A 16,729-nucleotide genomic window follows, 5' to 3' on the forward strand; every position below is an offset into this window, starting at 1 on the left:
TGGGTTCTTATTTCCCCAAAGGACAAGGCGACCACAGCAGGTTCAGGTTCATGGGAAGGCAAGCACAGCCCTTCCCCTGTAAGCCTGTCTTTAGACACCTCCTCCCCGAAGAGAGTATAAACAAGAAAAAAGCCCATCAGGTAGGCATCTGACAGCTTTTACGGATCCCCTCAGGGGCTTCTCCTATGTCCCAAACCAACTGGGCTTCAAAGAGTCCCTGTGGTGGCCACATTAATTCAAGGGTTTGGCTGAATGGCAAAGCAAATAAACCCTGATTGCTGGTCACATACTCTTACATCCCAAGGGTGCAGGGGTGTCAAGTGGGGCCAAGATGTCTTGGGAAGCCAGGCACCAACTGGAAAGACTGCTCAGCGCATAGCTCTGTACAGCCTGCACCCGAGATGCAAGAAGAGAGGCTGAAGGGAGGCCCCGTGGAAGTAAGGGAAAGATATATATTTTCCCTGCTGTGACATGGGTTGGCCTCAAAAAGACTGGCCAATCTCAGTCTTGGCACATCTCAGACACTGGCAAACTTAAGCCCGGGAATGAGCAGTCCTTAATAAGAAGTTACTTCTATATGACCTTGCACTCAAAATATGATGTTCAGTTCAGTTCAAAATATGATGAACTGATGGCAAAAGAGAAAGGCTTTAATTTTGCTTTATTGGATAAACAATATTCTAGAAGTGAGGGAGGGATGAGGACAAAGTCATTCTTCTAGTCAGATTTCCTCTGGTGCCTGCAGAGGGCTGAATTCCAAGTTCCAGGGGTCCCCTTCAAGGCCACCAGAGCAGGTATTTGTGTTCATGTTAACATCCCCAGAAATGAATCCGAAAGGAGCTGAAAGAAGGAATTCCATTAGCCACCTCAAGCCTGAAGTTGTAAAGCCCCCTCTACTTTCCGGGCTCACACCTCTTGTGTCCCTTTGTCTGAGCGATGGTCAGCTTGCGCAATTCAAGCCACCCCAAAGCCTTCTTTAAAGCTCCTTTGAGCAGCTCCAGAATGCTAAGGCTGTCACAACCTTGTGGTGCTGGAGCCAGTGGAAAGAAAGGGGAGTGATTCAAAGAAAGCACTCAAGGCAGACAGGATTCCAGCCTTAGTTGTGTGCTGGGCTGTTATAGAAGAAGAGGATCAAGTGGGGTAGTCCAAGTGTGGACCGTTTTTCTCTAAAAGAGCCCTGAGCAGCCATGTTGGAAGGGAGGACCATCTCCTTCAGCCAGGTGATTGGAAGAGGGCCGGACACCTGCCTGGACTGGCCAATCAGATTCTCTGGGAATTCAGTCAGAGCTGAGGGACATTCACTGAGGGTCATTGGGAGCCAAACAGCTATAAAACTTGACTACTGTGGGGAGGCCACATTTGATCTCATGCCTGGCAAAGCAGAGATTGCTGGTTGAACATAAAGCAAAGTCCAGAGCTGCCGAGGACAGAGGCAGAGACTCCGAGCTCCCAACCAGGTGCTCCATGAGGTCTAGTTGATTTTGTTCATTTTTGATCGGTTAAACCATTTTGAATGGGCATTTGTCCTTGCTGTCACCTAGGCTGATGACCAAGGGCAGAACAGGGTACAGGAATAGCAGACACCGGCAAACATGTAGTTCAGCGCGAGGAGACTGCCCTAACTGGGCTGGTCCTCATGACATGGGCTGCTTTCAGTGGTGGTGTACTTCCCACAACCAGAGGGACCCAAATAAAACTGTTAAACGCAGCCAGTATGGAGATGGCCAGTTGTCCAGACGTGTCTGGACCAGATACGACCCTTAGGGCCCCTTCCCACCTGAGTTCTTCTGAGCTCCATCACTGGCATATTCACTGTCCGCCCCGCCCCCTCCCGGGTTCGGTGCCAGTCCCCAGCTCCTAGTGGCCACTGGAGGTTGTAGAGGGAGGGGAGCAGGACTAACAGTGGCCAAGGCGGCTCCCCAGGTCTGTCCTGCAGCCCAGCGGACTTTGCGTTGGCTGGAGAGGGCCAGCACCTGAAGTCTGGACCACCCGCGTTGCTCGCAATGCCTGAACCGAAGTCTCCCCTTTGCCTTTGGAATCCCACACCCTGTCTCTTTCCAGGTTATCTCATTTCTCAGAAGTTCCAGTACTGCTGATTCTGAAAGAATCTGCAAAGTGCCCTGGAAACTCATGACCTCATTGTGAAGACTGAGGTGCTCTGCTGACCCAGGGAGACTGGAGGCGGGGAGCTTCCTGTCCCTCCCCACTAGGCTGGGCATCCCCCCACTCCAGAACACCTTACTTCATGAAATCTGGAGATTTGGCCATTGCGTGTTCAAACTCTGAGAAAGACAGCATATTGTCGTTGTCTAGATCCGACTCATTCAGGACCTGGACAGGGGTGCAGAAGGAGCCAGAATGTAGGGAATGAGAAAGCGAGATGGGGGTGCAGGGGTGGGGGGCAGGAACCACATGTGGAGTGTTACCACAAGCCAGGCTCTCTGCCAGGTGCTCAGCATCCCTAGAGTCCCCTGGAGGCAGGTTCTCTGCTCCCTGCCCCCACCCCCACCCCCCGTCCTGCCCCAGACAAGGACACAGAGGTGCAGAGAAATGAGGTTATGTGCTCTGCTGTCTGGGACCTTGTGGGCTGATCTCATCACGGGCAAGAGTCCTCTTGGTGTCTCCAACACAAACTTGGCAGTGAGAACGGATGTGGGGGTGATGGACAGGGTGACATCCCCCACCCACTCCTGTCACCCAGTTACAGGCAGGGGCATTGCACTGCAAGGAGCACAGTCAGGGTGGCATGCAGCCAGGAGCCCTCTTGGTTTTATCTTTGCTCCTAGTTCCCATCCAGACCAAAGAGTTCTCATGGTCTTAGGACAGATGGGCCCAGGGCTGTCTTCATGTCCTTTGGACCACCACTTGAGGACATATGGGCGTTGTGTGGTGCTGTTATAGTGTGGGGAAGGGGATGTTGTGATGCGTCCATCTGAGACTGAGCTGCTGTTGGCCCACCTGCCTGCAGTGGCTACAGTGTTGGTGGGAGGGCCCCTTGGATGGGGGACTTGGGCTACTGCTCTGGGGACCCAGGAAGGGGGTCATGATCCTGGAGCGAGAACAGAAAATTGGGGATAGTTGTTTCTAGCAAGTATGCATCCCCCAGAGCCCCTCATTTGCCTGTCATCAAGAGGCTTCCGGTGATGGCCGGACCCTCCCCCCTGCCCCGCAGCCCTGGGCACACACATGGCTGGTAAGGTCGGTCAGCAGGTCTTCTGACATGTCGTCACTGTTGAGCAGCCGGAGGATGATCCTCTGCAAGTCCTCCTCGTCAATGAAGCCGTTCTCATTAAAATCTGCCAAGAGGAGGCGGGGCCTCAGAGGAATGGAGTCCTGGGGCCAGGGCACCGGCTGGAACCTGCAAGGCTCCCACTAGCCTCTGGGAGGCCCCGAGGAGCCCAACTCTGCCAGGTGGGCCTAGAATATGAGACTCGGGGGGACCTGGGCAGGCCTAAGGGTGGGGAGTTGCAGCAGCAGAAGGCAGGTTCAATTCTAGATCTCATGATGACCATTGAAACATGCAAACCTTAGGAACTGTGTAAAATCCCACATTGAAGAATGACAGCTAGAGCTAACTTGGGCCCAGAGCAGAGGAATGAGTTTGCAGGTGTCATGGGGACCCTTCGGGGGTGGAGCCAAGACCTTGGTCTCTGTTCTCCAAGGAAGGGTGTGGACATAAAGGTCCAGTTGAGCACTTCACTTCTTAGGCAGGTGGTTCTCCCCTGGCTGAATGGTAATCAGTCACGGGGACTGGACTCTAAAGCCCATGATGTTCATCTAAGCACTCCCCACATGGCTCCGCTGTGACACACCATGGGCAATGGATCAGAGCCAGTGGGGGAGAGTTAGAGTGGCTTGGGAGGGGCTAGTGTCAGGACTGGAGGGAGTGGGGCCCTGCAGTGACCTTGCGCTGCTGGCGAGAAGCCCTGCAGCCTCTCCTGAGACCCTTCCCCCCACCCCCCGCAGTGTTTCCAGGTGTCCTGCTGGCCCAGCTCCCATATGCAGAGACTGCGGCAAAGCAACATGGCTTTGATCCCAAGCCATCTGAAAACAGAATAATTTGCTGGAGTAAAATGTAGTCCTGGACAGTTCCCCTCCTTTGGGGGTGCCAGGGCAGAACAACCTGGGTAAGGGTTGAGGGCTGGGAGCTCTGGACTACCCGGCAGCCCATGTGGCCTCAAAAGCCTCATGACCCATGTTCTTGGCCACTTTGGGGAGAGAGGAGGGCTCTTCTTGCTGTTTCCCAGCAATGAGGGAGATGAGAGAGTTGGTGGGGGTCCCCCAAACTCTCTGACCATCATCATCCCGATCTGTCATGTTACTCCTCGCAATTTACAAAGTACTTTCACAAAATTAGCTCATTTGAGTGAATGAGGTAAGGCAGGCCTTCACCACTATTCCCATGGGAACTGAGGTTGCCTCTCTCACCGCTCCCAGCCACTAGCATCCCTATGTCAGATGCTGGGAAGATCCGCCACTGGTGCTATGGCACCTCTCTGAGGGTAATTCACAGCTGGTGGGAGCCGTGCTGACCCGAGCAGAAAAGCAGTGCTGGGATGCTGGTCTCTGACAGGTAGAAAGTCTCCCCAGAGATGCTGAGAGAAGAGGATGAATCAGGTGGAGGGCAGGACGGTCCCTCAGAGCAGAGACTGGAGGCCAGGAGGTATGTCTTGGGTAGGTGTGGCTGGCCGGCTGGACTTGACCGACAGCCATTCATCCTTTCCTTCTTCCTAACAGAATTGCAATTCATGTTTATGTCCAGCTTAAAATACACAGCCTTCCAGTCCCCCTTGGGGCTATGTGTGAACAAGTAACAGTTCTGGCCAATGAAGTTATAGCCAAAGTTTGCTGGGTGGAGCTTCCAAGAAAGTTCGTTAAGGAAGAGTAGATGTCATCTGTGTGTTTCAATGTCCATTTTGTCCTTCTCCCCTCTCCCATCTCTTTTTCTCCCTGACTGGGATGACGAGATACCTGTAGGCACAGAATACATCTTGTGACTCTGAGTATGGCAGTCCCATTAAAGATGGGAGATTAGGAGGCTTGAAGGAGCCCGGGCCCTTGGTTGCCTCCTGTAGCCATTACCTCAGCTCTGGACTGCCTGAATCCAGGATTTCTTTTTTTTCAAACAAGGATGCTCTTACAAGTAACTGAAAGCAGTCCTAACTGATATAGTAGGTCAGAGCAGTAGTAACTCTTCAGCACTTTTTTTTCCTGCTGCACTTTAGAATCCTTCAGGGAGCTTTCAAAAAGCGTCCCAACCAGGGCATACCTAACACCATCACATCAAGTCTCTGCAGCTGGGGCCCAAGCAACCGTAGGTCTTGAAAACTCCCCTGGTAATTCCAGTGTTGTCCATGCTGTAGTCAATGGGATCACAGAGAGTCGGATACGACTCAGCGACTGAACAACAGCGATTTCATTATTGGCCGCGTTGGGAAATCAGTGGGTTAGAGCCATGCTTCTGAAACTTTCAGGTGCAGAGGAACCATCTGGGAGTCTTGTTCAAAGGTAGATTCTGATTCAGTGAGTGGACACTGAGGCCTGAGATTCTACATTTCGAGCAAGCTCTCTGGCAATGATGCTGCTGCTGGTATCTAGGCCACAAGTGGTGTAATGAGGGGTTAGAACATTGAGTTAGGTCTTCAGACTGGCTAAGGACGATCGCTGAGGCCATCACATCCTCATCTTCTCTTCTCTTTTCTTTCCCTTCTTTTTAGTCCTCCTCTTCTTCCTTCATTCTTACCATTACCACCTCAATTTATAGAGCAGCCATCACAGGCCAGGTACCAGGCTCAGAGATTCACACGTCCTATCTTCAATCCTGCTGACAGCTCTGTAAGGTAACAAATGTTATGAGCCCGAAGAGAATTCAGATTTGCCTGAGTCTAGCTGATGAAGCCTTGGAGTTTACGAGTCCCTAGGCATCTATTTGCACCACTGATTTGCATGAAGGCTCTGTGCTTTTTGCTTTTGCACTGGAGCTCAAAAAGGAAGGAAACTGTTTGAGGGGGCCCAGGAGGGGGGTAGAGGAGAGAAGATACAAGGACAGTGTAGGGGACTGCAGTGTCTGCTTCTCGATGTGACCTGAGGACTCTGCCTGACCTTTCAGGAGGGAGGACCTTCCCCCCATTCTTGAGCTGAAGACATTTGAGCTCCCACATCTTGAGGGAACTCATCTAGTTCCCTGAAGGTTTGGTGGTTTTGTTTGTTTAGCTCTAGAAACAATGGAAAGACAGCTGAGACAGGTATCCTTTGGAACATCTGCCTACACTACCATCTCTGAGCAGCATCTCAACTCCCAATGACTGGCCTCAGAAGCTCCGTTTGTTTATGTGACTCTGCTTCTTCTTGGTTGTGAGTGACAAGCTTGGTCACCTAACCCAAGGGCAGCTGGATCTCTGGTTTTGCGGAGCCAATAAGCATCTCCTGAGAAAATGGAAATGAGAGACAGAGATGCTTGTAGCCCGTCAGTCAGAGTGAAGCCCATAGGTCATGTGAAGGCTAGGGTAGTCATCTTTGGTCCATAGGCACAGAGGCATAAAAATTGGATCTGCAGAAGGAGAAGGTACACAGAGAGAAGCAGAGATAAGAGACTAGGCAGGCACAGAGAGAAAATGAGAAAGGAGCTACCCGGTTTTCTGAGCACTTTCCAGCTGCATTTGAGGCCCTCGGGAAGACTGCTTCACTTCTGCCATGGATTCCACACTGCTTATGGTGGACAAACTCTAGTGCCTTCCTTCCCTCATGATCTGCTCTTCTTGGTGTTCATGCTTTTGTCTAATCGACACACCCATTTAGTGTGTGTGGGGACTTACATCTAAGCAGCAGGATCTGGCAACAGATGAGACATCTATAATATAACATGTTATATTGCCAGCAGTCTGGCCCAAGAGACTCCCTAACTGTCTTGGAAGAAGCAACTGGCCACGTTGGGAGGCCCATGTGACTCGGAGCATAGATCACCCTTTGGAAACTGAGGGCAGTATGCAGGCGGTAGCCAACAGAAGGCCAGGGCTCTAAGTTCTACTGTTGATGTTGTTCAGTCACTCAGTCCTGTCCATGAATTCTGCCAACAACTGGAGTGAACTTGTAAGCGGGTTTCTCCCCTGTCAATCATTCTTCAGGTGAGATTGCAGCCCAGCCAAAACCTTGATTGCAATCTTATGAAACCCTAAGTTGAGGACCCGACCAAGTTGTGCCCAGACTCCTCACCCACAGAAACTGTGAGACTATGTTTCATCCCAAACCATTAAGTTTGTGGTAACTTATTACACAGCAGTGGAAAGCTAATATAATGCTGCTCTTCCTCGGTTGCCTTTTACACAGGTAACTTCCTGTTACTTGCATGGGTAAGACAAGGGCACCTAGTCTGGGTCAGCATTTTCCACCCAGAAGAGCTGGCCCACCCAGAAGAGTACTAACAGGAGACAGAAGAGGCTAGAGATAGCACAGCAAGTGCTCTGTGGTGGAAGGCCCAACAGAAAGTATCACAGCTCATGAACTAGGATTCTGCGGATAGCTTGGAAACCCCTGGGGACTCCCAGGAATACTTGGGGTAAGCAAGGAGGAATGATACTGAAAGGACCATGAAGTCAACTGAATTTGGGTCTGTGATTTCATTTGTACTTACCCTGCTTAAACTTCACTGTAAATTTGTGTCTCATATCAAATTTAGGACATTTGAGGCCAGTATTTCTTCAGCTGTCTTTTCTGCCCTGTTTATTCTCTCCTCTCCTTCTGAAATGTCAGTTGGGTATTTGTTAGGCCTTCCTATTGTCCTTCATGTCCTTCAGGATCTGTTTCTTTTTTCTCATCACATTTTTCCTCTCTGTTCTTCAGATTAGATTATATCCTATTGATCAGTCTTCAGGTTTACTGACTCTTTCCTCTCATCTTGAGTCTCCTGCTAAGCCCAAATGGTGAATTTTTTTTCAGATATTTTATTTTTGAGTTCTGTGTTTTCCCTTTGATCCTTATAGTTTCTATTTTTCTACTGAGAATTTCTATCTTTTCATTCATTAGGAGCCCATTTTCTTTTACATCATTGGGCATGATTATAATAACTGTTTGAAGATACTTATCAGCTAATTCCAACATCTGGCTCGTATCAGAGTCAGTCCTCATTCTTGGGAATGCATCATTTTTTGTTTAAAAAATACTAAGATATTGAATAATTTTATTGTGTCTTAGACATTATAAATGTTTTATGTATAAACTGTGGATTCTGTTATATTCTTCCAAAGAGTGACGAATTTTCTAGTCTAGTGGGCAATTGATTAGACGTAAACTGCAATCTCTATCACTCAGGGACCTTGTTAAAATGCAACGGCAGCTCAACTCTCCATTCGGTTCTTTCATTCTTACCTGAGCTGCTTTAAGTTCACCCTGGTATATATGGTTTAGAGGTCAGAATGAGATTTGGCTCCTGGCTTTCTTTCATGGACTGTCCCTTCTTTTCACTTTTGAGGGGAAAGGTGTCCCAAACTCTCTGATTTTTCAGGTCAGAAAGAGATCAGGGTTTCTATTAGTCCTGTATGATGCCACTTACTGAAGCTCACCTTCAGGCTGGAAAAGTACAAAACTAAAAGTTGGGGGAGCGAGGTGGAGAGCCATTCAGTACCATTTCCGTTTTTCAAGTGTTAACTCTATGCTTTCTGTAGCTATGCAGTGCCATGAGGTAGTTGATTTTTCCATTTTGTTTAGAGTTTATAGTTGCTTTCCGCAGAAACAACAGTATGCTAGGCGCTTACTCAGCTTTTCTCTGAAGGGAAACTTTTGATTTCATATGCATTTACTGGATACTAAGCCTGCTGCTGCTGCTACTGCTAAGTCACTTCAGTCTGTGTCTGACTCTGTGCGACCCCATAGATGGCAGCCCACCAGGATCCCCTGTCCCTGGGACTCTCCAGGCAAGAACACTGGAGTGGGTTGCCATTTCCTTCTCCAATGCATGAAAGTGAAAAGTGAAAGTGAAGTTGCTCAGTCATGTCCGACTCTTTGTGACCCCATGGACTGCAGCCCACCAGGCTCCTCCTTCCACAGGATTCTCCAGATACTAAGCCTGAAGTCACATCAAATACAAAAATATCATTATGCCCCTTTTACATGAGAGATGAGACACTGAGACTTCATAGGTCCCTCTGGCTTAAATCCCCTTCACTCTGTTCTATCCAAGTCCACTTGGCTGAGGCAGGAATAAGATGGTGTCCACCATGTAGGGAGTGGCTAGGGGGAGCCGGTAGAAAAGGAAGACAGGCGAGATGACAAACTATACAAGCCTAAATGTGCAAGTCCTTTGGCCAATGGGTTGTCGAGATGAGCTTGAAGCCTTGCACATGATCTGTTTGAAGGTTTTGTTTCTTTCCTTTTGGTTCCTTTTGAGAATTTCAGAGGCCCCAGATATGCTACGGGTTCATGAGGCTGAAAAGCAACACTTTAGCAGAGCTTTGTGGTTCCCTGACAAGATCAGAGGCATAAAGTATCATGGGACCTCAGAGATGATCTCTCTCGACTTGCTCATTTTTAAGATGAGGAAACCAAGCCTCTAAAAAGTAAACCAATTTGCCCAAGATTTCTCAGCTATTTAGTGGCTGAGCTAGTTCTAGTGTTTAAATCTCTTAACTTTTATAGAACAAGCATAACCCCTTCATGCTGATATATAGTCCTCTCTTTCTCTTTCTGGCCTGCCCATGCTACTATACGGAATATCAGCATCAGTGACTCCATTTGCCTCTCTCTGGTGACATGGAGGGGAAGTCTTCAATCCATTAGAGCTGGAATTCTCAACCATTAAAAAAAAAATCTACAGTACTTGAGAAGTATAATACCTTTCATGCTCAAGTAATCCCCAGCTAACAGCATTGGACCAATGCATTGATGCTGATGGATTCCAGACGTGGTATTTACTCTATGGCCCTTGACCCACCACTCAATCCCCACAGCACCCACCATAGATGCGGAAGGCATACTCTATCTTCAGGCTGGGGCAGGCCTGCTCGCTGAACACAGACGCCATGCCCAGCACATCCTCAAAGGAGAACACATTGTTGTGGGAGAACACTCTGCAGATTCGGTCTCTGAAAGGGTTGACCTGTAGGTGGGGAGGAGAAGAAAGAGGCAGGAGGCTTGTCAGTGTCAGGTTCATGCCTCCCAGGGCCTCATTAATCTATTAGAAGAAGCACAGTGTCCTGGGTTTGGGAAGAAGCAAGAGCAACAATCTAAATACTGGAGTAGATATTAGGTCAATGAGCCAGGATCATGGACATGATGGAGGGTACCTAGGATGAAGGACCACACTTAACATCTCTCTCCCCACTGCTGTCTTCTCCTGCAGGTACTTTCCAAAGGCTCATTTTTTGGTTGTTATTCTTTTTTTATGTTTATTAATTTATATGTAAAATTTGGAAAATACCGCCCATAATATTAAAACTGGAATAAATGTTGTTCCTGATTCCCTCTCCATGTTTAACTACTATTAACGCATGGGGAGTTTAATGACATTGGGCTCCGAAAAATTATGAGTCCAGCCTTCCTTATTTTTTATGTAACCTGCAGTACAAAAACCAGAAAATGTGTTTCTAGAGAACATAAGCTCCTTGATCTCATTCGAAATTGCTTCCTGCATCATTTTGACCAAAAAAAAAAAATCATGTTTTGATGACGTGTGAAAGTGTAGAAATTCCAGTGACTGCTCAGTTTCAGGACTTTCCTTGGAAGGAATAATTAAAAGGGAGAAATTAATTCCATCAGTTTTGGAGTTCTGCCGTAGATGAGATTTTATGTTTTTGTAGTATATTAACCTGGAGAAGGAAATGGCAACCCACTCCAGTGTTCTTGCCTGGAGAATCCCAGGGACTGGGGAGCCTGGTGGGCTTCCATCTATGGGGTCGCACAGAGTCGGACACGACTGAAGCGACTTAGCAGTAGCAGCAACGTATTGATGTAGAAATCAGACTGACCCAGGTTTCAGTCCTGGTTTCACTGTTTACTAGTGATCATTTTACATAATCTCCAGAGCCTAAGATTTCTCATCCACAAGATCGGGTGGGATAATACTATACCTATTTAATAGGTCTGTTTTGAGGATTAAACAGGATAGGTTTAAAGTTACATGTGCATGTGTGCTCAGTTGCTTCAGTCATGTCCAACTCTTTGCAGCTTTATGGACTGTAGCCTTCCAGGCTCCTCTGTCCATGGGATTCTTCAGGCAAGAATACTGGAGTGGATTGCCAGGCCCTCCTCCAGGAGATCTTCCCAACCCAGGGATTGAACTCATGTCTCTTACATCTCCTGCATTTGCATTAGGTTCTTCACCACTAGCCCCACCTGGAAAACCGTAAAGTTGCACAATAAATAACACTCAACAGATGGTAGCTCTAAGTTGGTATACAACTACTACAAGATATTATTATAAGTTGGCATACAACTGCTACAAGATATTATAATTTGCACAGCAGTTTTCATTTTTAAACCAACTAGTTCTCAAATTTGAGTCCCAAACGAGGAAGCGTCATGTGATTTTAGAAATCCCAATTTCTCTAAAGTGGGCCTGGCCAGGGTCATTCATGAGGGTGCTCTTCTGAGCTGGCACCACAAGGTTCTAAACCATTTCTCAACCAGCTCAGTGGCAGCTCATGAAGGCCACCTTGCTGTTCTCTCTCCAGCCCCCAGGAATGGGCAGGTGGGATGGGCTATGGGGATGGGCAGATTTAAGGAGAGTTAAAGGCACAGAACAATCTTGGAAATATTTAAAAATAACATATTCATCTTTGGCACTCTCCTCCTCCTGCCCTCTGTGTCTCTTATCCATCCCCACCTAGTGGGACTCCTTGGCCCACAATTGCTCAGAAATCCAGCCTCTGTCTACTCTAATCTCACCCTATTGCTGGTAGGCCTTATCAAATCCCAGCTTTGCTTCTGGTGTCCCAGACTGACCCCTGATCACTCCCTTCTCATCAACCAAAATTCCATTTCCTTAGATGCATCTCAGCTAAGAAAGCTATTTGATTCTGTGGATTCACACATCAGTTTCTCCATCTTCCAAAGTTTTAATTAGGGGAAACAAATCTTTAGTTGATTTTTCTAGTCCCCTTTGACTGACAAGGTATCTCTTCAAGGCTCTAGTCTTCTTGGAAAAAGAGTAGTTCCATAGCACACACACCTTATCAGCTCCCTCATTGGACCCCAGCCCCAGCCTCTCTGGGTCCATGACCTTGTCTATCACCCCTCAGAGTTGCCCTAGCTTCTGCCAGTGCTTTGCTGTCTGGTTTTAATGTCTCCACTTTGGAGACATTCATCATGAATGTTTCTGTTTCTTTCCTTTTGAACTCAGCTACAATATGAAAATCTATGGTTTAATTCTATTTGGTGTATGCACTTGAGATGGGAGAGAGGACTTTCTGAGTCATCTCCCATGACTGTGTAGATCTCTAGCCTTAATAAGCATACTGGTTATCTGAGGTCCTTCTTGAACACATGAATTGCAACTGCCACTCTCAGAGATCCTGTTTTAAAAGATCTGAGGCACAGCCCAGCATAATGGATTGAATTGCATCTCCTCCAAAGTTTATATGTTGAGGTTCTGACCCCAAATAGCTCAGAATGTGACCTCATTTGGAAATATGCCATTGCAGACATAGTTAGTTAAGGGCATATTAGGTCTATTGTGGGCCCCAGACCTAACATGAATGGTGTTTTTATAAAATGGGAAATCTGGATGCAGAGACATTTAGTCAGGGAGAACATCACATTAAGATGAAGGCCGAGATCTGGGTGACACAGGCACAAGCCAAGGAATGCCAAATATTGCCAGAAAACTTCTGAAAGCTAGGAGAGAGGGGTGGAAAAGATTCTTCCTCCCAGCTCTCAAAAGCAACCAACCTTGCCGACACCTTGATCCTCAGGCTTCCAGCCTTCAGAAAGTGAGACAACACATTTCTGTCTAATCTACATAGTTGTGATACTTTGTGATGGCAGCCTTAGTAAACCAATACACTGAGAAATCTGCATTGTAAATAAGATTTTCAATTGACAGGATTAATCTCATATATATATACTTAAATTTGTTTCAGGAGTGGCCAGAGTCCAGGTGAATCTGGGCTGTGCTGCTGCTAGGTCTTCCAAACTAGCTCCTGTTTCCTCTGTCCATTCACCTCCATGCTCCCTAGAAAGCTTGGTTTGCCTGCCTCAAATGGATCCTGATGAGAGCTATCTAGTGTGATGTATTCCAGGTCACATGCACGTAGCTAAGTGGCTTTACGGATTACTTTGCCAAATTGTAACTAAATTAACTCTCACAAATGGATAGGTGGCTTAACAAGATTCCTGCAAGGAAACCACAATTGAAGATAATGCTTACAATGCAGATGCAAGTGAACAAGAAAATGTCAGGGCAGATACCTACTTAAAATGCAAGTTCTTCTCTATGATGTAGAAACAATGAGAATCCAATCAGATGTAATGGGAAGTCCCATCTCCAGTTCTGTTCTCCTGCACTCAGATCAATGAGCTCACTGCCTAAACATCTACCCAACCATGGAATGAGATACCAACCCTTCCCTGAGGGTTGCCCCTACTACTTGGCTTTACTGGGAGTGATGGGGGTTGTTGTTGTTCAGTCACTCAGTCGTGTCTGACTCTGTGAGACCCCATGAGCTGCAGTACGCTAGGCTTCCCTGTCCTTCACCATCTCCTGGAGCTTGCTCAGACTCAAGTCCATTGAGTTGGTGATGCCATCCAACCATCTCTGCTGTCCTCTTCTCCTCCTGCCTTCAGTCTTTTCTAGCATCAGGATCTTTTCTAACGAGTCAGTTCTTCGCATGAGGTGGCCAAAGTATTGGAGCTTCAGCTTCAGCATCAGTCCTGCCAATGAATATTCAGGGTTGATTTCCTTTAGGATGGACTGGTTGGATATTCTTGCAGACCAATGGACCATCAAGAGTGTTCTCCATCACCACAGTTCAAAAGCATCAATTCTTTGACACTCAGCCTTCTTTATGATCCAACTCTCACACCCATATGTGACTACTGGAAAAACCATAGCTTTGACTAGATGGACCTTTGTTGACAAAGTAATGTCTTTGTTTTTCAATATGCTGTTTAGGTTTGTCATAGCTTTTCTTCCAAGGAGCAAGCATCTTCTAATTTCATGGTTGCAATCACTATCTGCAGTGATTTTGGAATCCAAGAAAATAAAGTCTGTCACTGTTTCCATTGTTTCCTCATCTATTTGCCATGAAGTGATGGAGCTGGATGCCATGATCTTAGTTTTTTGAATGTTGAGCTTTAAGCCAGCTTTTTCACCCTCCTCTTTCACCTTCATTAAGAGGCTCTTTAGTTTCTCTTTGCTTTCTGCCATAAGGGTGATGTCATCTGCATATTTGACGTTATTGATATTTCCCCCAGCAATCTTGATTTCACATGTGCTTCATCCAGCTCAGCATTTTGCATGATGTGCTCTGCATATAAGTTAAATAAACAGGGTGACCAGTGAACCAGTTCATTGTTCCGTTCTGGTTCTGTTGCTTCTTGACCTGCTTACAGGTTTCTCAGGAGGCAAGTAAGGTGGTCTGGTATTCCCATCTCTTTAAGAATTTTCCACAGCTTGTTGTGATCCACACAAAGACTTCAGCATAGTCAGTGAAGCAGAAGTAAATGTTTTTTCTGGAATTACTGGGAGTGATGGGGGAAGAAGAATAATTGCCAGGAAGTCAATTCATTCCCCCTTAAACCCATATCACATGACTATTATCCACCTACACACACACCCCTACCCCCCACACACATATACACACCTTGTCTCGTAGAGATTGGGAAGCCGGCTATTGGTGTGGTACCTGCTGGTAGCAAGAATAGTACATGAACACAACATGATGACCACAGATTCTATTGGAAGATGCAGAGAAAATCTTGTTGAAGGTGTACAGAAATATGCATTAGAACAAATTTCACAAAATGTATTAAATAGTTGAAGAAAATGCAGCTGTTTCTAACATGGTGTTCCTAGATTCTGTTTCAATAATGAAACACATGAGGAACCACATTTCTGTGAGCCACTAAAGGGAAGAGGCAATGTGTACTGAACAGTACATTACTTCCTTAATAAAGACATCATTTATGAGAAAATTTGTCTGAGTGTAATCACTGATAGAGTGGCTGCTTCCTGATGAAAATGGATTCTGGGTAGGGGTGCAAGGATGTTGATACATGTGAAACGACTCCCTGAAGAATTTCCTTCAGGCTACTGTAGTCAAGAGCTCAGATCCAGATATATACAAGTGCTGTGGGATGCATTGGTGTGATCAGCTTTTTTTTTTTAATATAGTAAAACTTATAAAATGATTTATAAGCAGAAGGAAAATGACTATGAAAATCTTTTGAACCACCCAGAGGCTTGTTGGTTATCTTCTGGCAGTACACTTAAAATAGTCATCAGAGTTAAAGACGATGTATTCTTGTACAAAAAGACAAGTGTTTGAAATTTGCTGAGCTTTTTCTGAGGACAAGTGGCTGTTGGAGTATGCTACCTTGGAGATATCCACCAAAATATGAAGTCAAATTCTTCTGACTCTTCAGGGTAAAGGTGACTCATTATAACAATGAGTGAGAATTGAAAGAGACACATGTACTCCAATGTTCATTGCTGCACTGTTTATAACAGCCAGGACATGGAAACAACCTAGATGTCCATCTGCGGGTGAATGGATAAGAAAGCTGTGGTGCACATACACAATGGAGTATTATTCAGCCATTAAAAAGAATGCATTTGAATCAGTTCTAATGAGGTGGATGAAACTGGAGTCTATTATACAGAGTGAAGTAAGCCAGAAAGAAAAACACCAATACAGTATACTAACGCATATATATGGAATTTAGAAAGATGCAAATGATAACCCTATATACGAGACAGCAATAGAGACACAGATGTATAGAACAGTCTTTGGGACTCTGTGGGAGAGGGTGAGGGTGGGACGATTTGGGAGAATGGCATTGAAACATGTATGTTGTCATATGTGAAACGAATCACCAGTTCAGGGTCGATGCATGTTACAGGATGCTCGGGGTTGGTGTGCGGGGATGACCCAGAGAGAGGATAAAGGGAGGAGGGAGGTGGGAGGAGGGGTTCAGGAAGGGGAACTCATGTACACCCAGGGCGGATTCATGTCAATGTATGCAAAACCAACCAATATAATATTGTAAAATAATTAGCCTCCAATAAAAAAAAAAACATTGAGTGAGAAAGTGTTTGACTTTCCAAAGAAATTCATGCTTTGAAGAGAATGTTTTGAAAATGAGATTTTTGTTGTTGATAACCTATGATCACCTATAAAGATGCTTCTATCTGCATACCTGAAAGTATTAGAAACATATTTTTCTAATCTGTTTGAAAGTGGTCCAAGTAAAGAGTGGATTTTCAGTCAATTTGTTAAAAATCTAACAAGTGGATATACAATATGCAATGATTTCCAATTAGCTTATAAGAGTCGCTGACTGACGTAAAGGAAGATGGACATCAACTAGCCTAATTTCAATCAGAAGTCTTTAATTGGTGGTTGGGGTTGAAAATGAGTACCATAATTTAATGTAGCCAGTGATACATCCTTTTCTTTGGATCAACTACTTCAGCCATTAAAAACAAACCCAGCTAGACCCGACTCCTAAATGGTTCTCTGTCTCAAAGTGTTAAAGCAAGATTCCAAAGAGAAATGAAACATACTCAATTGCTTCCCTG

The 16,729-nt window shown here is 46.1% G+C and overlaps 1 protein-coding gene across 1 annotated transcript in view; it reads right to left on the reverse strand.

The window, feature by feature from the left end:
• Window positions 1–672: 672 nt before the first annotated feature.
• CIB4 (calcium and integrin binding family member 4) overlaps window positions 673–16,729 on the reverse strand; it is a 55,590-nt gene continuing 39,533 nt past the window's right edge. The window contains exons 4-7 of the mRNA XM_088841729.1: window positions 9,949–10,090; window positions 3,187–3,296; window positions 2,243–2,331; window positions 673–840 (exon numbers count right to left, since the gene is read on the reverse strand). Of these exons, the coding sequence (XP_088697855.1) occupies window positions 810–840; window positions 2,243–2,331; window positions 3,187–3,296; window positions 9,949–10,090 (372 nt within the window). The 3' untranslated portion in view covers window positions 673–809. The remainder of the gene's footprint in view (window positions 841–2,242; window positions 2,332–3,186; window positions 3,297–9,948; window positions 10,091–16,729) is intronic.

This window comes from Moschus berezovskii, chromosome 11 (genome assembly GCF_049115385.1).
Source record: "Moschus berezovskii isolate FMDL1 chromosome 11, NW_MosBer_1.0, whole genome shotgun sequence".
In the NCBI taxonomy this organism is placed as follows: Eukaryota; Metazoa; Chordata; class Mammalia; order Artiodactyla; family Moschidae; genus Moschus; species Moschus berezovskii.